Here is a 23,699-nt window from a genome sequence, read left to right as displayed (position 1 = left end):
TGCTTAGCGAGTGGGTGGAATAATACGCCTGTCATGAGCGGGATAATCCTGGGGCAGGTTCTGCCCGTCTCCAGAGGACTGAGGCTGGATGTGGTAACACTTCCTGGGTTGGCTTCTTGCCTTTCCCTTCCCCTTGCAGGGTTTCCTGGCCTCACCTCCCACGTCAGTGACTTAAATTCATGGCTTTTCTTGGGGTGAATTTCAGGGAAGCCATTGCAAAGGATCTGGTTTAAAAAGAGGACACCAAGTGTGATAAGATTGAGAACCAGCACTCCAGGCCCTGTCAAGATTTGGGTTTTGCCCAGTGCCATGAAACCTGTTATGGGGATGTTTGTTATCCCTCTTCATAGGGCCCGTTCTCCCCCAATTCTGGACTGATCTTGAGATGCAGTCAATTTTCCAGTAGTGAAGAACAACCAAAGAGTGGGAAACAGTGTCTGGCCTCCAGGGGTCGCAGTTCAGACCCACAGATTTAGAACAGATAAATGAGTAAGTGAGCTGTCTAGGTGTATGAAAAGTCTTGTAGGGGGAAGCATGGTAGTGCAGCAGGTGAAGCTACCGCTTGGGATACCCACAGCCCCTGTTGGAGCATCTGAGATGGAGTCCCATCTCTGCTCCCAATCCAGCTTCCTCTAATGTGTAGTCTCAGAGACAGCAGGCAATGGCTCAAGTCCTTGGGTTCTTGCCACTCATGTGGGAGACCCAGAGGTCTTAAGGCCAGCCTAGCTCTGGCTATTGTAGGAATTTGGAGAGTCAACCAGTGGATGGAATTTCTCTCTCTCTCTCTATCACTCACTCACTTTGCCTTTCAAATATATAAATAAAACTTACAGAAAAATCCATGCAGACAGAAGCATCTTTTGTTTCCCGTTTTTAATAGAAACAAGGTTCATTGCCATTCATCTTTTCAAATATGAATTGAGAAACTACTTATATGCCCCAGGCACACAGTGGTGAACAAAAAGGATAAGATCAAGTTGAAATTTGCCTTATCAAGTTGAAAGAGACTAATAACCATGATAAAACACAGGGGTTGTGCTAAATGGTAATTAGCGCTATAGAGGAAGAAGAGGAATGGCAGAGAAGGAGGGCTGGAGATGCAAGTGTCGAGTGTTAAACAGCAGGTAGGGGAAGACCTTGCTCAACGGCAATACGCGGCAGCGACCACAGGCTGAGGTCCAGGGTTCAGCTGCTTGCTGAAGGAGCAGCGGACACAGTGGAGGGCTGGGGAGGGCCTGCCTGGCAGAAAGGTGCCCTGCTCAGCTGCAGAGAGCCTTTGCCTTCCATGCGGGAAGACAAAGGCCAGATTGGCAGATCGTCCAGTTTGCCAGTGGAAACCCAATGAGTTGCCACCTCCCTGGGGAGCTGCCAGCAGGCAGGGCAAAGTGCTTGGCCTCCTTGGGAGCATCCCTTCCTTCTTAGTATGTTCAAAACCGAAGTCACAGAGGTAGGCAGTGGCCCCCCCGTTATATCCTGCCCATTCTGCCCGCTTCTCCCTTCCCCACCTGCACGATGGAAGTGAAAGGAGGGGAGGGGGGGGGGAGTGCAGAGAGAAAATGCGCCACAAATGCGTCCTACCCAACTCCACTTCTCTAGCCAGTTTGTTTTCTCACCATCCCCCAGAATGTTGGACGCGTCGCCCTGCAGAGTCAGCACTTGACAGGGAAGGCTTCCCGTGGGGAAGCCCCAGCTCCGAAAGCCATATTGCTCTTGGAGCTCTGGGCCTTGGCATAGGGGCACTGCCTTGGCAGAGCTGGCCCAGAATTTACAGGGTGTGTGGCCAACTCCAGCAGAACTTCCAGCGGGAGTTTTACAACCCTCTTTTATCCAAACCACTATTTGGGCAGAGGCCTGATGACTTCTAATGACTCCGTTTCTGTAGTGATGGCCAAGTCCTCTGTCATCCTGCAACCGCGTGGGTTTTAGAACGGAGATGCTTCCTGTACAGCGTGGAAGCACTCATGGCCTCGCTCCAGGAGGCTGGCCCCACGTGCCAAGAGGCAGAACAGCCAAGAGCAACAACGCAAGTGTGCAGATGCCCCCATGAAGCATGGGGGATAATTGGTTTGTCCATTCCTGACAGTGCCCTGAGCGCTCACGAGTGAAGAAAATCTTTGTCCTTGAACGTGTGTGCATTTCTCTGGCTCCTGAGGAAGCCAGGGCCTGAGAATGAAGGGAGCCTTTGTCTTGAAGGGTTGTGTTTGTTTGGGGGAAAAAAGTGAGTGGCCCACTTTCTGGTTCTAGAACATTCTCCAAAGCGGACAACTGGCATTTAACCATAGGCTCTTGGTGTGATGTGTGCATCTGTGACGGATGTCTTTAAGAGCTTGAGGAGTCCCTTACTGGTTCATTTCATATGCAAACCCCTAAAATGCACACACCAGGGTTTCCAAATCATCACATCCCTAGACGCAACCCCATCCCGTTTTGGAGGGCTCATAGTGTCTAGGGCTTTGGAAGCGATGATTTCTATGTAGAGTAAGTCAAATGTAGACTGAGCAGTACTTTCGGGCGTAAACAAATGTCTCTCCTGGTAAGAGGAGACCAGCTAGAGGCTAGATTCTGGCAAAGTGAAGGTGTGGACCCCGCCTCATGTGCCAAGCAGTGGGCCCTGAGTGAATGGTGAGCACCTGCCAGCAAGGCCGTGACTGCCGTGTGACAGCCGGGCTTCCAGTCAGTGCGCTTCACGGTGATTTTGGTCAAAGCCACCCATCCAGCTCCTTCGAGCTTGGGTCTCCCTCCTGGGAAGTTCCCACCCCTCCCAGATCTCAGGGCCTCCTGAAGCTCAGGGGCTGGGGAGGGGCTGCCTGGTCAGCCCCGTGGCTCAGGGATCCTTAGGGCTGCCTGTTGTCTCCACCACGAGGAGCCCCTCTCCCTCTTGGTTCTCTGTTCGTCCACAGCCCTGGGTCTTGCAATTCTCTAGGCTCAAAGCCAGAGTCAGCCTCGTCCTCGAAGGCTGAGCACCCAAACCTCCCGACGTGGCAAGAGAGGGACAGAGACAAGACTCTGCTTTGTCTCTGTGTTAAAAAGGTCTGGATGTCTACGCCTGTCTCTCCTGGAAAAGGGAGCCCTTCCGCCTCTCCGGAAGAGCGATTGTGGAGGAAGTCACGAGGGCACCACACTCACCATCCGTTGCAAAGGGGACTTTCTCAAATGCCCTTGCCGGCACCATCCAGTCCCACTGTCCACAGTTCCCCTAGACTTGTTCTGTAGGGGCCATGTTTTCATCACTGTGTCTGTCTGTCTATGTGTCATAAAAATTGGGCAGTGAGAAAGATACTGAGTCTATTTACGCAAATAAACCCACAAAAGTGTTTTTTGTGTGTGTGTTTTGTGTGTGCAAATACATGACTTAGTTCCAAATGTGATAATAAATATTTCAGTGCTGAATTCCGACGGCTGGGGACCTAGCGTCAGCCCTGCCTCTCCCTACCTGTGTGGAGAATGTGAAGGCTTTGCTTTGTGTGTCCGTTGTAGATGCCAAATGAGGGGATCCACCTCAAATCTACCACCAACAGGAAGGCTCCAAGACGTATTAGATGTAGCTGTTATTATCCTTACGGCAGGAAAGATGGGCCGTTCTCTGGTCCATATCTTTCCCTCTTTGACCAATAGCTTATGCTATGGAACACTCTTGAAAGTCATAGAACCACGTGAGTTTTCAAATAATAGTGACTGGCATCAGTCTTCAGTTCTGACGCTCCGCTGCTCAATGTAGGCGTTATTTACGTGGAGGATTTCATTCAGTCCTGGCCACAGCTCCACAGGGCGCCACCACAGTGAGCTCAACTGTAGAGCAGGGACCTGAGCCGCTCTTGATCCAGGACAGCTTTACAGGTGGACACCAGGATCCACATTTTGGTCTGATCCAGAGCTGATGCTCTTCAACTAGTGCTGTCCATTGGCTTGCTTCTCAGCGCCAAGGAATTCAGAAATCTGATGATGCTGCAAGGATGGTTTCTCCCTAAACCAGATGGTGCTGGTGTCCTGTGCACTACTTCATGTGACTATGCGAGGCCAGTAGTAGCCACTGGGAATACGAGTGCAGAGAGTATTTCTGCTTCCATTTTCATCTTCTTCCTTTTTATATGTATAAACCAATAACTAGAAATGAAAACCAGAACAAACCTGTTTCTTTTTATTATCTCAGGAACTTCAGATTTTTAGAATCAATGAAACACTGATATGATAAAGTAATTTCTACACACTTGATTATACATAATGGAGCACTGGTCTTACAATTTGGAGTCATGAAGCTGTTTTTCTACTGCCCTGGGAAAAAGGGTCATTATAGCAGCTTGTAGAAGGCTCTGGAAGAATTGCTTTCCAGTGGTTTGTTTGGTTATGGTTTTTGCTTGGTTTTATTTTTTGGGTTTGTGTGTTTTTAGTTGGGGGTGGGGATTCTTTTGAGGGCAGTTGAGTAGCCAAGGCTACAAAACCGTTATGCACAATGATTCCTGCTCAACCAAACCCAGATATCCACAAAATTCTGGGCCCCATGGTAACATTAATCACGGCGATGTCATCCAAGAATGAATCCACAAACTGCTAACTATAAAAAGAGGCATTTGCGCCTCCCATGAACAAAATGAGGGGAAAGAATGATGTTAGAGGTTTTACTCAGTATAAAGTGTTGTACTTCATTTGATGTAATTCAATAAAACTTATTAAGCATATTCTGTGTGCCAGGCACTATTCTCAGCGTTGATGAAAGCAAAGTCCGTGTTCCCATGGAGTCCTTATGATAGTGGGCAGAGCTAGGCAACCAACAAGGAAATTCGAACCATGTCAGGTGGTGATGAGGGGCAGATCCAAAGTGTTCGTAGTACGCAGAGACTGTGGACGACTTAGGGTAAGCGCTTGGAAAAGATGGCTCTGTGGTATACAGATGAGTGAACTGGACAAGCCTTGGAGATACCTGGGGCAGGGTGTTCTGGGCTCAGAGAACAGGAATTGAGAAGTCCCCGCGGCCAGAATGGCCTCGTGTGGGCACAGAATGACAAGGGGCCAGCGTGCAGGGCACAGAAAGCTGGGGAGAGTGCAAGGAAGATGAGGCTTGGGAGGCCACCGCTAGAAGCCGGCTGGCGCCAGTTCTACTCCGATCTTGCGCATTTCCGGCTACTCTGGCGATGGAGTCGGCTTTCTTTAATGAAAAGATGGTGAAGCCATGTTCTCTCGTTTTAAACATTCTTCCCTGGCAAAACGAAACGCTGGGAACTCTTTGTCAATTCCTTGAAATAGTTTCCACGCAGTCTGTGAAGCCTGGAAGTCTGAGACGACCTGCTCCGTAGACATCTTGCGGCACAGGAAGTCGGCGGCTCCAAAAGCCTGTGGCCCGCTCCTGTTCTGTCACCCGCGCACCAGGCGACGTGCGGCAGGGAGTTGCTATTCCTGGGTTTCGTTTTTCTAGTCTCAGAAGTGAGGAGAGCACTTAAAAGGATCCTGCGTCGAAGGAGCCTTACAGGGCAAAGAGAGGGGAAGGAAAGGAGGCGGGAGTGCAGGGGCCGGGAGCCGCTGGACGAGGCTGCTCTGGGAGAGGGCAGCCTGCTTTGTAGCCACTGGAGAAGCAAGTCCCAGGGTAAACGCACCTCCTGGGATATTTCTAGAGAAAAACAAAAGCCATGGATTTTACTGCACTTAATTATTCACATCTATTTCAATTAGAAACAACAAAAACCAGATGTGAGCCCACAAAGCACACAGGCAGGCTGGGTTTGACGGTGGAAGGGTATTTGGGTTCCTAGGGCTCCTGTATCAAATTACTACAAACCAGGTGGCTTATAGCAGCACAAGTCATTGTCTCAGTTCTGAGGCTAAAAGGTGGGAATCCAGGTGACGGCATGACCATACTCCTTCTGAAGTTTCTAGAAAGAAATCTGTCCTCGCTTCTCCCAGCCTCCCGCAATCCTTGCAGTCCTTGGGTTGCAGGTGCACACTCCAACCTGCAGCTCCCTCTTCACATGGCCTTGTTCTCTGTGTGTCTCTGTCCCATCCTCTCCTTTCAGTCATTGACTTTAGGGTTCACCTGGATCCAGAATGACTTCATCTTTACTTGTTTACATCTGCAAGACCCTATTTCTAATCAGGTGACATTCATGGGTGCCATGGATTAGGACTTGAACTTATGTTTTTGGGAGATACAAAAGGAGTCATGGTATGCTTGTCTCCATGCAAGAAAGAATTCAGGCATGAGACAGAGAGCAAAGTAGCAAGGTTTTATTGGGGACAGGGCATCCATCAGACCAGAAGGGACAGAGAGAGAGAGAGCCCAGTCACTCAGACTGGGGGAAAGTAAGGTTACATGGTCAAATGGAGAGAACACACCTGCAGGCCAGGCGGGCACTCAGCGGAGCCTGGAGAGCTGTGTGCGCGGTCTTTGTTTAGACTCGGGCTTCTAAGGGAAAAGGGGTCCAAGTTTCTCCTTCCCCTCCTCCTCCTCTAGGACAAAGGGCAATAAGAAAATCCCTGCCCAAGTTTGGTATCAGACAGGGGGAGTGTTGCTGGCCATGGGCCACTGGGCTTCCCCCCAGGGTGTCTGCCCTGGAGGAAGGATTTCACCAGGCGGGTGACGCATTTGGTGCTGAGGAGAGAGCTTTCCCACTGGGGCAGGGCTGGGACCACCTGCAAGGTTATGGGGTCTGGGCAGGACTGGGATAATTTCTCACTTCCCACCTCACTCTTCCAGCTTCTCTCTGACTTTCTGGTGGTTCCCAAGAATCCTGAGTGTCCCTTGGCTTGTGGCCGCATCACCGAGTCTCTGCCTCCTTCCTCTCTGTGCCTCTGTGCCCTTTGCTCTTCTTCCAAGGACAGCCTCCTTGTTGCAGGGCCCTCTCTCATCCAGTGCAACCTCATCTTACTACACGCATACGAAAGACCCTGTTGCCGGTAACGTCCCCTTCCACGGTTCTGGGTTCAATACGAGAGTATTTCAAGTTCATAGGAAGCAGGGTTAAAAGACAAGTTGGCTTCAGTGCAAAACTGTTTGAAGTCCATGCAGTTTGTTAATGATATGCATCTCCCATGAATGTTTTGAAGGGCCCTCCTCTTTGGGGGAGGGAAGGTTGTGTTTCCTCTGGGGCCGTCACAGCTCCCTTTTACAGTTCAGCTCTGGGACACCACGGCCTGACACCAAGCTGTGGAGCCTGCAGAGTGGGGTGGAGCCAAGCCGCTTTCTTACCTTTGTCCCACTGAAGAAAGAACTTTAAGAAAAGGGCCCCGGGCCTTCTGCAACCTGGCCTTTGCTGACCACAGTTGTTTCTGAGTTTGCTTTTCCATCGCATTGCTGATGAGTCTTTTTACTGCTTTGCCTGACAAAATGCAGCAAACCCTAAAATATGGATGTCTTGTTCTTGCGAGAAAATGGAAAAGTTCACACGAAAAGAAAATGACAGGAGAGGAGTGAGTCCATTCTTAGCAATGGTATTCAAAAGTAAGGAGATTAGATAATGATGCAATTAGAGCCCATTTCTATGGTTTTCTGTAATTCTGAACATTTGCTGACTTCTTTGACTGATTTGGTATTTATTCTTATATCATATCAATTTAAAATCACCCTGTATGCTGTGTCCAAGAGGAATGATAAATTATGACAGAAATACGTTCCAGGGAATTTTAAAAGGGGCTATCGGATTTTGACCTGAGATGTTGATATGAAGCTACTAATCATTCCGGTCTTTTTATTCTCTCATTTGTATTCCAAGTGTTTTTTTTTTTAATATTTAATTGTCTAAATGTTTATCTATTTAATTTTATTTGGAAGGCAGACAGAGAGAGAAAGATCTTCCATCCCATCCATCCACCAGGTCACTCCACAAATGCCCACATCAGCTGGACTGAGCCAAAGTCAGGGTCTTGGAATCCCATTGGGGTCTCCGATGGGGGTGGCAGGGACCTGATTACTTGAGCCAAAACCTGCTGCCCCCCAGGATGTATTAGCAGGAAGCTGGAATGGGAGCAGAGCCAGGATGTGGGATGAGGCTCTCATCCCAAGCAGTGGCTTAAGCACTGCACTAAATGCCCACCCCACCCCCAAGTACTTTAAATGTTGCAATTGCCTTTCTTCTTATTTCTCTGATCATTTGTTTGCATCTAGGACACAATAATTGACTCAAGATGGCATTTTTTTCTTCTTGTATTCTCAATCCAACGGAAATGGGCAAACCAGTGCAGAGGTCGCTGCTGTCAGCTCAGAGACACAGCGGTGGCTTACAGCAGGGTGGGAGTGGAGAGAAATAGCAGGCTTTGGGATATATTTTGAAGTATGAGCCAACAGGTTGTGCTGATGGTTTGGCTGTGGAATCTTAGAGAAAGCAATGAGTCAAAGCTGTCTATAAGATTCGGAGTGAGGTTTGATAGTCATAGCTACAGGTCAACAGCAGCAGGCGCTGGGGACCAAGATGAGCCCAGGATTCAGATGGGCATAGAATTCTTCCTGGGCCACAGGTCACCATCACGCTGTAATTCCAAGGTGGCTTCCTGTTCGAATAAGACCAGATCTTGGATTAGATCGTGTTTCCCAAGGTGTGATCTTTAAGGATTTTTTTTTAATACATGGAAACGTAATTAATTCTTAGTTTATTCTGATATGTTGAATTTTTTAGAAGAGGTCTTTTTTTCAAGATTTATTTATTAATTTGAAAGAGTTATAGGGAGAAAGGTAGACAGAGAGAGAGAGAGAGAGAGAGAGAGAACTCTTCCATCTGCTGGTTCACTCCCCAGATGGTCACAACAGCCAGGTGGTAATCCAAATTTTGAAATCTGTGCACACAAGGGATCCTCAAAAAGCCTGTGGAAAGTATGTGTTATTTTTTTAAAAAAAACTGAAAAACTGCATGGATTTCAAATTTTTTTTACATTGAAACAAACTTGTCACTTTTCCATGAACTTTTTTGAGGTATCTTCTGTGTAATACATATACTTGTAGGATGATTTTAAGCTGGAAAAAAAAAACCCCGCTTTTACATAGTGTTATCCCAAGTCATAATCCATGAAATTATGGGTTTGATGGGCATGTTTTTAAAAACCATAATTTTTAGGCATTTATGTCATTGAGAACTACACATATACATACATCAGCCCATTAAACGCATGACTGCATGGATTGGTGGCCTCGGGGTGAGACTAACTTAATAAAAACTAGTCAATTCTAAAAAGTATGAAGAGAATAACAATAAAGTAGGCCTTGCATATGGCGAGAACTTGAAGGAGGCCTGCACACAGTCGTCGACTGAAAACCACAGAACTCTATCAGGGCTCTTCAGCATGTGAATAAAAATGACAGGCGAATAAAACTCCGATCTGGTTAGCGAGAACGTCTTCCTGTGCACGTCTGTCTCCTTGTACAGATCAGGGCGACACACTTGCACACGGGCGCAGCGGAGTGACAGGACCTGAGGGACCGGGCGCTGCTTCGTCCGCAAATGAAATAATGCCTCGCGAAAGGGAAGTTGAGTGAGGAGAAACATTGATAATTGTCCAATAAATCTTCCCATTGTCTCCCATTAGTCATCACAGCATTTCACTCTCCTTTCTCCCCGGGAATAGAAGTCAGGCACCGAGCACAAGAGAGAGATTGCCAGAGCCAAACATGGACACGTGGCAACGCCACGGGTGGCTGTCCCGCCTTGGGATGCCTTTGCGTGTTTTCCCCTCCTGTGCCATCAAGACCGACAGACAGAATATATGTCCGCTGACATTTTATTGATGATCTTCAGAACTGTGGGAAAACCCTCTTTAGTGCACCAAAATCATGGTTTTGATCTTGGCCTTGAGACCTGGGTTACAGCAGATCATCTCCTCATCACCCAAAGGGTTTGAAAATTTCTGAACCTGTGCACCTTTTCCCCAAAGACATAAACCAGATTCTAGGTCCTAACCTGCTTTGCCAGTTTGCTTGCCTGCCTCTGTTCCTTTTTTTTTTTTTTTTTTTTTAATTTCACAGGTAGAGTTACAGACAGTGAGAGAGACAGACAGAAAGGTCTTCCTTCTGTTGGTTCACCCCCAAAATGGCCACTATGGCTGTGCCAATCCAAAGCCAGGAGCCAGGTGCTTCCTCCTGGTCTCCCATGGGGTGCAGGGCCCAAGCATTTGGGCCATCCTCCACTGCCCTCCCGGGCCACAGCAGAGAGCTGGAGTGGAAGAGGAGCAACCAGGACTAGAACCGGTGCCCATATGGGATGCCAGCGCCACAGGCGGAGGATTAGCCAAGTGAGCCACGGCGCCGGCCCCTGCCTCTGTTCCTTTACACCTGCTGTGCCCACTACTGACCTGCTCTCAGCAATGAGCCCAGCTGATCCACCCAGAATTACGACTCTCAGTGGAGCCGGGGAAAGGTACTCCTGGCAGCTGAGTTTGGTGTCACTGAGAGGCACGGAGTACTGGGAGGGCCTGGGCTGTCTTGGGAGGGAGAGAAATCTACCCTGAGAAAATGAAGTGTGGGGAGCAGCGAGCCAAGTGAGCAGGGCCAGGAAGAACATTCCGGAGAGGGATACCAGCGTGTGCTGAGGCCCCAGGACAGGAAGGAGCGCAGTGTGTTTGAAAAGCAGCAAGAAAAGCACCCTGGCTGGCGTGCAGCGAGCAGGGTGCCAGCTGTGCTGCTGGCTCTGGGCTGGGGGTTTGCGAGGGCAGGGGGCATTCAGTGCCGCAGTGGGGAAGTCCTGGCCAACAGTGAGGATGGGGCAGCCTAGCAGTAAGCGCTCAGGGGAGAGATCAAAGTGGGCTGAAGGGATGAGCAGCACCACGTGACAGAACAGTTGCCAGGATCCTGCCATCTTGCCTGACTCCTAACAACCTCAGATTAACAAGGAGGTGCTGCAGAACAAACCTCCCCAAAAATTAGCGACTACAAGCACGTAATTTACGATTACCTCTCATGGTCTAAGGGTTGACCTAACTCAGCCGAAAGTTCTCACCTGGGTATCTTACGGGGTTGCCGTCAGATGACAGTGGGGCCTGAATTCGTCTAGGGCTTTGCTGGGTTGCTTATCTCAGGTGGATTTCTCCATGAACTCAGAGCTCTCAGCTGGGGTGGTTGGAGCAGCTGAGAGCTAGCTGGGCGTCTCTCCTCTCCACCTCCCCCTGCAGAGTGTGTGTGTGTGTATGAGTGTGTGTGTGTGTGTGCACGCGCGCGCAGCCTCTCCATGTGGCTACTTTGGCTTGTGCACAACATGGCAGTCTTAGGATGGCCAGACTTCTTCCATGGTGCTGCCTGTCCCTAGAGGAGGCACCCGCAGGGCCCCACAGAAGTTGCAACATTTCTCACGGCCTGATTTTGAAAGTCGTTTCTGTTGCATTCTGGTCATAGTGAGCCGGAATGAGTGGAAATAGATTTTAGCAAAGAATTCGTGTCTGTCTAATCTTCCTTAGATGCTATGGGCCACAGTGTGGCCTACAGAGTCACCGTCTACTGGACTGACGACGGGACATAGTTGGCCTCAGCACAAGTCTCACACAAAAGTGTATCTTTTGATCTGGGCGTACAAAAGCCAAGACCTTGTTCTGATATTACCAAGCCTTATATACCCCTTCCAAGAGCACCACACTTGTTCTCTGCCCTTGAGTCTCGTGCAATAATTTTGCTTTCTTGTGATGTGTTGGGAAGTTCTTCCTCTTCCTGTGGCTATGAGTTTCCAAGCAAACCAGTGCTCTCCCAGTAGCTGTGGAAGCAGGACCACTGCTTGTTCTTCCGTGTTCATCCAGAATCTATCCACGGTCAGCGGTCAGAAAACTTGAACTGTAAATGGGTAGATAGTAAACAGCCTGGGTTTGAGGGTCTTAAGGCCTCTGTTGACAATGTTCAGCTCTGCACCTGCACCCAGAGAAAGAAGCAAACAGGTGCCACAGAGAAAATTCTATTAGCAACACCAGGCTACGGGCCAGACGCTGCTGACCCCAGGATCAGATGGCTACCTCGGCTGCACGTAGTTCCCATTTCCACAAAGGGTGCTAAGAAGACAAGACATCCTGCGAGAAACCCTGGCAAAAGCTCTGAGATTGGATTTTAAAGATAACAATAGGGGCCTGCGCTGTGGTGCAGGGGGTTAATGCCCTGGCCTGAAGCTCCGGCATCCCATATGGGCGCCTGTTCGAGACTTGGCTGCTCTACTTCCTATCCAGCTCTCTGCTGTGGCCTGGGAAAGCAGTGGAAGATGGCCCAAGTCCTTGGGCCCCTGCACCCGCCTGGGAGACACAGAAGTAGCTCCTGGCTCCTGGCTTCAGATCGGCCCAGCTCCGGCCATTGTGGCCAACTGGGGAGTAAACCATTGGATAGAAGATTTCTCTCTCTCTCTCTCTCTGCCTCTCCTCTCTCTGTGTAACTCTGACTTTCAAAGAAATAAATAAATCTTTTTTAAAAAGATAAAAATAATACAATCTAACATAGAGCACACAGATAAAATATTAGCCAAGCAAATCTATCAGCCCTTACACTGGAGGTCAGGAAAAACATCTTTTGAAATCCACCCTGAATTTGTACTTTTAAGTCCCAATAGGTTTTCTCCCTATTCAAGTGCTGACTCTGAACATCCATAACAATTTTAAATCCCTGTAGAGCATTTTTCATGGGATGGGCATTCAGTGTTTAATTTGAAAATTGAATCAATGTTTTCCAAAGTGTGAAATATGGATCTCTAGTAATAAATGTGGGGATTGGAGGTAGTACAGCTAATGAATACTTTTTTATTTTAATTATCTATCCATTTATTGATTATAACATTTGTTTCAACATATACTTTAGAAACAGAAGTGCCACGTGGCACCCATTACTTTGCCAATGCTACTTAGGACAAACTAAAGAAGGTATTTATATTTTTAAAAAGTGAGTTGGTGGAAATAAAATTACAAAGGACAAATAATATACAAGACGATACAATGATGTGGAAACCAATTGTGAAGACCGCAAGCAAATTGCTGTCTCTTGGGAAGGTCTGGAATAATGATTTCCTATTCTTTCCTGGCTCTTCACACATTGGATTAAGCCACTTGGTGAGGACTCGTCCCAGGTGTGTGTTTCGTTTATTCTTTGTCTTGTTTTCTTCAACCTTCTTGCCTCGCACAGTGTTTGCTATAAAAGGACCACAGCAAACATGGGATGTGTGGATTAATTGGTTGTCATTCAGATTATCAGGTTACTTTTGAGTCATGGCAAGTGATCTGACACCAACCATGGATTTAGGATCTCCCACGCTCCCAAGCACAGTCTGAAGTCCACCCAGAGGAAGAGATGAGCTTGTTTAAAATCAGTCAGTTACAAGTGGACAATCTTGTGGGATGCCTTTGCCAAGAGAAGCCCAAAGGTGACATAAATCAAGACATCTAACTGGAGCGGTGTTTTAGGAATTAAGCAGCAATGACATCAAATGAGAAAGTTTCTAAGGGACACCTTTGACACCATGGGGGAAGGGAAAGTCAAAACAACCCCAGGAATCTATGGGGGAAGATGGCTGTCTTCCAAGTGACTAGCTGGTTGATAATTATCAGAGACATCTGTGATTAAAATCCTCTCCCTCCCAACGACTTGGTTATCTTGCCGTAGATTTCCCTCATGTAACATCATAAGCCAAAGGAGAAAAACTGCTGAGGCATCACAAATGCAGCAGGCCACGGAGAAAGACTTGGAAAAGAAACACGTAGCAAGAAGTTTGGACCTGCTGGAATCAAGTGTTAGAAGTGGTTACCCTGGCCGGCGCCGCGGCTCACTAGGCTAATCCTCCGCCTAGCGGCGCCGGCACACAGGGTTCTAGTCCCGGTCGGGGCGCTGGATTCTGTCCCGGTTGCCCCTCTTCCAGGCCAGCTCTCTGCTGTGGCCAGGAGTGCAGTGGAGGATGGCCCAATGGGAGACCAGGATAAGCACTTGGCTCCTGGCTTCGGATCAGCGTGGTGCGCCGGCCGCGGCGGCCATTGGAGGGTGAACCAATGGTAAAAGGAAGACCTTTCTCTCTGTCTCTCTCTCTCATTGCCCACTCTGCCTATCAAAAAAAAAAAAAATGGTTTCCCAAAACGGACGGCGTGACCCGTGTCTGTGCACCCGGTGAACGTGAGTTGGGTCACTTGGTAATCCAGATCATCAAACCCTCTTCCCCGCCATCGCGTATTTCGCTGGTTGGCTCCCACGAAGCAGCTACTTCCGCAAAGCAAGGATGCTCTCATGACTGCAGAGTTGCACACGTGACGATGCATGAAGAACCACAGTAGTCATGTGGCCGTTCAGGAGAGACACAGGCTGAGGACTGTCCTCCAGGGGCAGCCAGCGTGGCAGCTGCTCTCGCCCGGATAATCCGCTTCTCTCTCTGCCAAACTCATGCCTGAGCTGCAGCAGAGTTACTAACGGTGGCATGTAGGTGCCTTCCATGTGTCCCTCCATCCCCAACACGGCAAATGTTGCATCTGTGATTGACAGAGGTCTCCCCTATGGCATCCACAAGGGCCTAGTGTACGAGAGGTGGAAGATGAACCCATCTGCTTGACAGCAAGCCTCTGTCGCCGCTACGTACAAGGGCGCGTCACAAAGTCTGTGGCAATCTGCAATCGGAAGGTCACTTTAGTTTGGTGCACACATAAATTCTTCACTCACGCACGCTTTTTTCTTGACACATCTTTTCCGTGAATTTTTGGACAATCCCGCGTACAATTTTCTGTGATGATACAGCTTGTGTCGATATTCTGAATCATTCATTCATTCAAAAATAGCTGGTGACTGCCTCCTGACTCCCCTGCAGTATGCCTCCCCCAGGGCCAGGGAACCAGCTAATAAATGCCTACATGGGTACAGTTTTCACAGAGTACAAACTCCAGTGTGTGAAACGCATAACCTGCTTTGTTTTTGTCCTGTGCATCCATGTCAATTATTCCTTGGAGCCCTCATTATAGCAACTGGGGGAAGAAAGTGCCTTGGTCAGTGCAGGGGTTCAAGGATTTCCCACCGCTCTGAGGTTGAGGGACTCGTGTGCAGACAGGGCAGGAGAGGAACCGGGGACTTTGTTTGTCCTTGGCCTTCACTGCCTCCCGCAGCCTTGGGGGCCTGTGTACCATCTCCAGGGGTCTGCAGTGGGGGTCGTGTATTTCACACCAGCATCGGCCGAGACGTCCTCACCCCCAGGGTCCCCTGCTGCCGCGTGTCCTAGTCCCCCGGAACACTTGCTTGGTCTGGCCGTTCCTCTTTCTCAGCTGAGACAAAGGAAACATGGGAGGCTACAGAGAAGGAGACAGCCTGGCCTGCAGCTCTCGTGGCAGCTGGAGCTGGAAGGGACTTCCCGGGCTGCAGGACACGGGTCTTTGTAGATGCTCCAGCTAACTGGGGGGTTCTTCCATCCCCTACCTAGTGCCGTCCTCACCTGGAGGTGGTGGTCGGTTTCAAAGTCCCTTCCCAGCGGCCATCCCTGGAGCCCAAGCTCCTGCTGTCCTGCAAGGCCCTCCCTCTACCAAGTCCTGACAGCTCTCAGCGGCCCTGCCACTCTGCTTGGCACTGAGCGAGGACGAGACTGGCTCAGAACGTGTTTGTCAAATCGATGGCGAATGCCGGGCCCTCGGCTTTGGACTCTCAAAAGCCTGGAGTTCGGTTCTTTTGCCCCATGGTTTCCCCCTGTCTCCCATCCACGCTGGGGACAGTCACAGAGCTTAAAATAACCAGCGAAGGAGAAGGGAAGCAAGGAACCAGTCCCAGCACGGTCCCACGCTGGAGCCAGCACAGCCCAGGGTAAGAGCGGGGCCTGAGGGAGCTCAGAGCAGCTGGGAGGAGAGGTCAGACGAGACAGGAGTTGAAGGCTCTGGGTAATGATATTCAAATTGCTCCTTGGGAGTTGCAGTGGCCTTTCCCAGGCGCTCCAGGCTCCCCTGGGCCCACAATTTCCTGTCTGCATTGTATCACTGGGCACAGCAGGAGCCCTGGATGCGTGGCCGTGGCCGCAAAGATGGATAGCAACTCCCAAACTCAGAACTCTCAGGACCAGACACACACACTGGTGGGGGTGGAGGAACAGGGAGCACAGGGATCTAAGGCTTGGGGCTGAGACAAGTCACTGCTCTGCTCAGCCTCAGTGTCTAAATCCATAAAGTGGGATCCTCGTCCCAATCAGGGACCACCAGAAAGAGCTTTGTGGACCAGAAAGACTATGCAAACACTATGCGGCCTTGTTATTAGCTGGCTGTGGTCGGCCTGAATACAGCCCTAATCCTGAGAGGCACCCAGAAGTTCTATCGGGCTGGATAAACTCCTGACTTAGAACGATTTGACCATAACTTGCAAAAAAAAAAAAAATCCACCCATTGCCATTTCCTCCTATCCCCCCATGTATGTTAAGCTCACTCGTGATTAGGATTCTGGAAGTATACCCTGATAAATGACTCCAGGAGGGAACCCAACAGCACAGGCATCCCGGAGAAGCCGGCTCTGACCTTTGCAATTTGCAGCGTTCCCAGAATCCCCATCAGATGAGCTATGAGCGCCAGCCGGGGCTCTGAGCTCCACCCTCCCAGGAAGCCCGAGCAAGTCCAGTGGTGCCCCCCGGGGACAGAGGGCTCAACCTCAACCAAGGGGAGGTGTAAGAGCCCAGCAGACCCCCCAGGAGCTGGAGAGGCAGGGAGCTCTTCCAGAAACCTGGGCAAATTTATGTGGGGAGCACACGGTTGGGAGCTGTGCTTAGAGCCAAATAGCAGGAAGGAGAGCAAGGAAGACATCCATTAGGGAAGGCGAGTGCTTGCAGTAGGGCAGGATGCTCCGGGAAGCCCCGGGGCGGGGTGGGGGTGGGGGGTGTTGGTGCAGGGCCCCACTGCTTTTTGAACAAAGCCTCTCACCTTGCGCCACGTGCAGGCCTATTTATTTAAAACCTATTCGGATCCAAATGCAGCCTGTGTAACCATTCTGCTTGTCCGGGGGTGCTGGGGCATTCCGCTGTCGCTCTTTCTCTCTCTCTCCTCCTCTCCGTGAGTCCTGTCCATGAAACGCGTGCTGGATTTGCCAACAACAATCCTGACATCTAGTCCCAGCCTTATCCACTCCCAGCTGTGGGACTTGAGCAAAGGCCTTCGCCTCTGTGGACGTGAGTTCAGTTCTAGAAAATGATTGTGACACCTGCTTCACCCAGCTGTGGGTGCAAAACGCGCCCTGAGCAGCGACTGGGTATATCAGTGATGGGCCGCGTGGTACAAGCATTACTTCACATCCTCAAATCTTTGTTAGAAGAGCATAAACAGAGGATGCATCTACACCTGCCACTCAGTGACATCGTATATTCTCAAGTGACAAAGAAGGCATCGATCCAGACCTCGACGTGCAGGCAGTGTGTTCCGCGAGTAGTGGGAAGAACGTGGAAACAGGAAGCAGAAAAGAGACAAATGCTTCTTCACAGGGATTTTTTTATCCCTCTGGAATGTCGCATTATTGGCTTATGATACCGAAACTTCTCAGAAATGGAAAATAAAAGGGAAGGCAGAGGGGAGTAGCACAGGGATACCAATCGGGCAGGCCTTTTCACCGCCGTAGGAAGGCAAAGGCTAAGTGTCGGATGGCGGCAGACTGCGAAAGGCCATCCAGGTTCTCCCTTGCCTACCAGCGGGCTTCAGCCATCAGCCAGTGCAAGGCCAAAACCCCGCACTTGGCTGTCGGGAAGACGTCTCCTTTCGTGGGACGTGACAAGGGCCGTGGTTCCTCCTATGGTCTCTTACCTCCTGTCACCCCACAGTTGTGGTTTGTAAAACAAACAAAAAAGACTATATAATATATAGTTTTAATTGACTCATACAAATTGTACGGTTAATAATAACAACATTCACGGGGCACAGTGTGCTATTTTGATGTATGGATGCAGTGGGTGGTGATGTTTTCAAGGTTCCTGGTGGACCCGGAGTGTTCGTCCAGGGTTCCCAGAGTTCTGCTCAGTTAAGCAATACCTGACCCACGGGGAGACTTGCTCATTCGGTCGGTCAGTTGGATTTAACTCCTCGGTGGCTGAGCCACGTGCTTGGGATGACCAGGAAGGACAAAGCCAAGCCCTGCCTGGGGCAGGAAGGAGCGTGGAACTTTCGAGAATCCCTAAGGACAGCTCAGGAGGGTAGGCTCTGGTGAGCAAGCGCTGGGAGCAAAGCGGAAGCCACATCACCCCAGACACAAAGGCGTGCCCCCTCCCCCCTTCAGGACCGGGACGTTGGCCCCTCGTCTCAGCCTCACCCGTCTGTGCCCCGACCCCAAGCCTCCTCTTTAGCTGGACCCTGAGGCTTGCATCTAGTGTGGGCTGCCACTCCCACCTGCAGTGGACAAGCCTGCGTATTTATATAACAAACCCTGCTCAAGTGTTCTCAGGCCTATGTTTAGAAACACAGAGAGGGGGCAAGAAAGAGAATAAATATGGAAATCAAATGTAAAAACTTCTGGCTCTTGCAACCAGCTTCCTGGGGGAATTTTCCTCTGTGTTCTTTCCTCTTCTCCCACTCAGCGGAATGACTGCTAGTCATTAAGGAAATCTGTGAGGAGCTCACGGTACAGGAATTGTACGCCACTGCTCCCATCCTCATTTGCATATCCCATTTTTTGATTGGCAGCTGTACATGAAATGCCATATCAGTTGAAAGTATGTTGTGAGCTGGCACTAATGATCCTCTGGCTCCAGGGAGACCTGCCATATTGTAATTTGGCTATCAGGCATGAAAGAAATAATTCTAAGTGCCAGGAATGCAAGGCTGAATAAATGTTTCACTGCTGCAGGTTGCCAGGGGTGACACTTCTGATTTAGTATAAACGAATGCCCGTTGCCTTTGGGGTGCCGGGAGTTTGCATTGTAGCTGAGCTGTGTGTATAAAACATTAGTCTAAGAAAATGGCTTCAGTGTAAGATGGGAAACGGAGGCCTGCTCCCAGAAGGCAGTGGAATGTTTACAACTAATCACTGGATGAAAGGATTTTGCTTCCTTCTATAATGACAGGCAAACAGGATTTGCTTTTCCTGAGATGGAGAATAATGGTTATGTTAACTCTGCCTCGCCTTGTTTTTTTTTTTTTTTTTAATGAAATGCTCTTTTGTAAAGAAAATCACATCTGTTTCCTTTTATATATGAAAGGGATATAAATTCTTTTTCCCCCCTCCCTCTGTGCGAATAGCCCAGTGGTGTACCTTGGAATTAAATAACCCTTTGTGACGTCATCCGGACCTCAGGGATCTGGAATCATGGCTGCCCCTGCCTTCTCTGGCTGCTGACTTCACATGGCTGCCTGCACACACAGTGTGGGCAGGAGCAGGGAGCGATCGCTTTCTCTCCAATTTTCATGAAGGTCCCTCCGTGGCCTCTCACAGCCCGTTGCAACCTTCCTGGTGGCTGCTGCATGAACTGTAGACAGCAGTGATCTGCAAGACGTTGCCTCCCGGGCAGAAGCGACATAGGGGTTCCTCTCTGCCTGCAGCCCCCGGGGCCATGGGCACCCTGGCTTCAGAATCGGACTTGGATCTGTTTTCTTCTCCCTTGATCCTGTGTGGGGACGCTCCTTGGAGCTGCTCTCTGCCGGTGGACTTCCTTATTTGGATGTCGTTACAGTACAGATTCAGACACGCTGGGCAGAGCAGCAGTCACAGGGACGTGTGCTTTGTCAAGGGCGCTCTAGCAAAGCTTGCTGGGCTTCGTCACGGCAGGGCAGGAACTGTCCGCACTGCTTTTGTTCTCAACTCTGCACTTGGGGAAGAATCCACGTGATCAGGTTTTCTCTTGACGCGGGAGCTTCGTGCTTGCTGCTCCTTGAGGTGCCCTGCAGATGGTTTTGGCCACAGGAGGAGAAAGGGCTATGGATAAGTTAAAGATAAGTAAGGAGTATGCTTAGATTTACCCATCCCCAGTAACCTGCCTGGCTGAGCATCCACTGACAAACGGAGACTTTCAATAATTCCACTGTTGCCATTGTGCCCTGGTGTTTAATGTTTTCCTTCAATTTGGAAGAGCCAGCACTTTATTATTATTTGAAAGGCAGAGAGACAGAGACACAGAGAGAGCGATTGATCTCCCATCTAGTGGTTCACTGCCCAGATTCCCACAAAGCTGGGGCTGGATCAGCTAAAGCTAGGAGCCAGGAACTCAGTCTGGGTCTCCCACACAGGTGGGCAAGGGTGCCGCTGCCTCCCGGTGTGTGCAGTAGCAGAAGGCTGGCACTGGGGACACAGCAGGCACTCTGCTAGGGGATGCAGGTGTCCTGAACAGCATCTTAGTCATACATCAAAAACCCATACCACCCCTGCTTTTAATTTTTTTTTTTTTTTGACAGGCAGAGTGGACAGTGAGAGAGAGACAGAGAAAGGTCTTCCTTTTCCGTTGGTTCACCCTCCAATGGCTGCTGCGGCCGGCGCACCACGCTGATCCGATGGCAGGAGCCAGGTACTTCTCCTGGTCTCCCATGGGGTGCAGGGCCCAAGCACTTGGGCCATCCTCCACTGCACTCCCTGGGCACAGCAGAGAGCTGGCCTGGAAGAGGGGCAACCGGGACAGAATCCGGCGCCCCGACTGGGACTAGAACCCGGTGTGCCGGCGCCGCAAGGCGGAGGATTAGCCTAGTGAGCCGAGGCGCCGGCCCTTCTTTTAATTTTTAAGGAGTCAATAGTTACAACACAGCAAGCATTGGCTGAACTCCTACAAAGTGTTGAAGATTGTGTTATATGCTTATAATAACACAGATTTCATCAGATAGAGCTTCTTTTTTTGACTGTGCATAAAGTCTGTCTTGTTTATTTTTTAAGAAAGCTTTTATTTAATAAATATATATTTCATAGGAATGGCTTTTGGAATATAGCAATTCTTCCCCCCATACCTGCCCTCCCTCCCCCACTCCCATCCCACCTCCTACTCCCTCTCCCATCCCATTCTTCATTAAGATTCATTTTTAATTATCTTTATATACAGAAGATCAACTCTATACTAAGTAAAGATTTCAACAGTTTGCACCCACACAGACACACACAGTATAAAGTACTGTTTGAAGACTAGTTGTACTGTCAATTCTAATAGTACAACTCATTGAGGACAGAGGTCCTACATGGGGAGCAAGTGCACAGTGACTCCTGCTGTTGATTTAACAATTGACGCTCTTATTTATGATGTCAGTGATCACCAGAGGCTCTTGTCATGAGCTGCCAAGGCTATGGAAGCCTCTTGAGTCCACAAACTCCGACCTTATTTAGACAAGGTCATAGTCAAAGTGGAAGTTTGCTCCTCCTTTCAGAGAAAGGTACCTCCTTCTTTGATTGTCGCTTCTTTCCACTGGGATCTCACTCACAGAGATCTTACGTGTAGATTATTTTTTGCCAGTGTCTTGGCTTTCCATGCCTAAAATACTCTCATGGGTTTTTTAGCCAGATCCAAATGCCTTAAAGGCTGATTCTGAGGTCAGAGTGCTGTTTAGGGTGTTTGTCATTCTGTAAGTCTGAAGATAAAGCATCTTCTAATGTTTCTGTTCAGTAGGCAAGGAGTTTTAAAAATGTAAGCAGAGATATTGACGATATTGTTCATTCAGACTCTTATTCCTTCACATCAGTGACAGCTCACAGCCATTGTGGGGCATTTACTCCATGATAGGTTTTCAGGATATAAAAATAATCGAGGCACAGTTCCTGTCCTCAAGTAACTCATGCACAACAGAACACACAAAACCAACCTGCTGTGACTCTGTAGCACTGGAGCATGGTGAGACCCACAGTCACTGTTGCAGCCAGTTAAGAAATTCAGTGTGCAACTGACCACACTCTCCTCTGCTACTTTCAAGAAGAGTGTAGGTCTAGAGTTTAATCAGAAAGCCCCACTGTGTGCCAGGAGCCATAGTTAAGTCAGCTCCTCACCACTATCACAAAACAGAGAGGCAGGCTACTTTCTAAAGGAAAGAGGTTTACTTTTCATCACAGCTCTGGAGGGTCGCAGTCCAAGAGTGAGTGGATTCAGTGAGTGGATGACCCTCGGATGCTGAACATCACATGGCAAGAGACAGGCAGAATGTGAGTCTGTCTGTGTCGCTCTATCTACATTCTCTCTTTTATTCTGGGGTCACCGGGAATCAATCACTGGTGCTCAATCCTAATCAATCAATCCAATCTAATCACTTCCCAGAGGTCTCACATCTAAGTATCATAACTGGATTAAGTTTCTACTCTCAGTACCAATAACATAAAACTTTGGGAATATTCAAGCCATATCAGGTACTTGCACTTGTATTACCTACTCTATTTCCTTCCTTGACAGTTTTTCATTGATATTATAAAGTTTCAGTTTTAAGAAACAGTGAAGTAAATCCCACAAGCAAGTGGCAGCTGGAATGGTGACCTCTCTCTCATTTGTTAGTGGAGATTTTCTCAAGGTGAGAAAGACCCCAGGTGTGAACGTCAAGTTCCTCCCTAGTGCTTTTCCCCTAGTGTGGCTCAGTCCTTCTCCAAACATTAGCATAAATGTGGCATAATCAGTGCACAGTGGTTAAAACGCCTCCCAGGATGCCTGCATCCCATATTGGGGCATCTGGTTCGAGCTCCAGCTCCACTTACAGTCCAGCTTCCTGCTAATGCACACCCTGGCAGGCACAGGTGATGGTTCAAATACTTGAGTCCCTGCCTTGCCACCCACATCAGACCCCAGGATGGACATCCAGGATCCTGACTTCAGCCTGGTCCAACCTGACTGTTGTGGGTACTTGGGGAGTAAACTAGCAGATGGAAGATCTTTGTGTGTGTCTCTCTCTCTTTCTCCCTCTTTCTCCTTCTTTCTCCCTCTCTTTCCCTCTCTCTCCCCCTCTCTCTCTTTCTACCTTTCAAATAAAAAAAATTAAATGGGGAAAACAGAATTTCAAAAAAATGACAACTCTAAAAATCATTCACACTGTACTCGGGGGGATTTAAGTGACTTTTCCAAGGATAAGCGTGTGTTGCATGTCATTTTCACTGTAAGCATTGACCTGGAGACCAATTCCTACATGATTGTGTCTGTACTGATGGTTGAAAGGACAATGATAGCACAGAGGAAACTGCGTCTAACCCCTGTTAGGCCTGAAGGAGGAGTGGTCATGGAAGACATCATTGAGGTGGTGATTTTCCATAACACATAAATCAGGAAAAATCAAATTCCACATAGAGTGGTCAAGACCAGCAAACGGGGGCCAGTGTTGTGCACAGTGGATTAAGCTGCCACCTGCGACGCTGGCATTGCGTATCAGAGCATTGAGTTAAGTTCCAGCCACTCTGCTTCCAATTCAGCCTCTGCTAATGCACCTGGGAAGGCAGCAGATAATGACTCAAGTGCTTGGGCCCCTGCCACCCATGTGAGAGCCCCAGCTAGAGCCCAGGCCAGCCCCAGCCATTGCAGCCATTTGGGGCTCTGAACCAGCAGATAGACAATCTCTCTCTCTCTCTCTCTCTCTCTGTGTGTGTGTGTGTGTCACTCTAACTTTCAAATAAATAAATCTTAAAAAAAAAAAAGCTAGCAAATGGTGGGAGGTGACAGAGCACAGCGTGCTTTGGGTTGAAAGATGAGAAGCAAAGCCCTGGCAGAGCTGAGGCTAGAAAGGTGGGCAGACGCCTCCTGTGCTGTTCGGGTGTCATGGGTAGGCTGCTTGCTGGTTTCAGGATGCTTAGGGCTGTGATTGCTCAGTGGGGTTAGGGGGTGACCCCCCAGGGGACACTGGGCGATGTCTTGAGGCATCTTGGCTGTCAACTGAGGAGAGGGTGCTCCTGGCATCAGGTGGGTAGAGGCCAAGGG

The 23,699-nt window shown here is 49.2% G+C and overlaps 1 protein-coding gene across 8 annotated transcripts in view; it reads left to right on the top strand.

The window, feature by feature from the left end:
• Positions 1-23,699, top strand: part of TSHZ2 (teashirt zinc finger homeobox 2) — a 478,036-nt gene that overhangs the window by 378,315 nt on the left and 76,022 nt on the right. Inside the window, exon 6 of one of the 8 annotated variants that reach the window (XM_051832655.2) lies at positions 11,365-23,413. The exons of the other annotated variants lie outside the window; for them this stretch is intronic. Within the exon in view, the coding sequence (XP_051688615.2) occupies positions 11,365-11,426 (62 nt within the window). The 3' untranslated portion in view covers positions 11,427-23,413. Of the gene's footprint in view, positions 1-11,364; positions 23,414-23,699 lie in introns of those variants that run through there. 8 annotated transcript variants of the gene reach the window in all.

This window comes from Oryctolagus cuniculus, chromosome 11 (genome assembly GCF_964237555.1).
Source record: "Oryctolagus cuniculus chromosome 11, mOryCun1.1, whole genome shotgun sequence".
NCBI classification, from domain to species: Eukaryota; Metazoa; Chordata; class Mammalia; order Lagomorpha; family Leporidae; genus Oryctolagus; species Oryctolagus cuniculus.
Note: the sequence above shows the minus strand (reverse complement) of the source record. Positions and strands in the feature narration are given on the sequence as shown.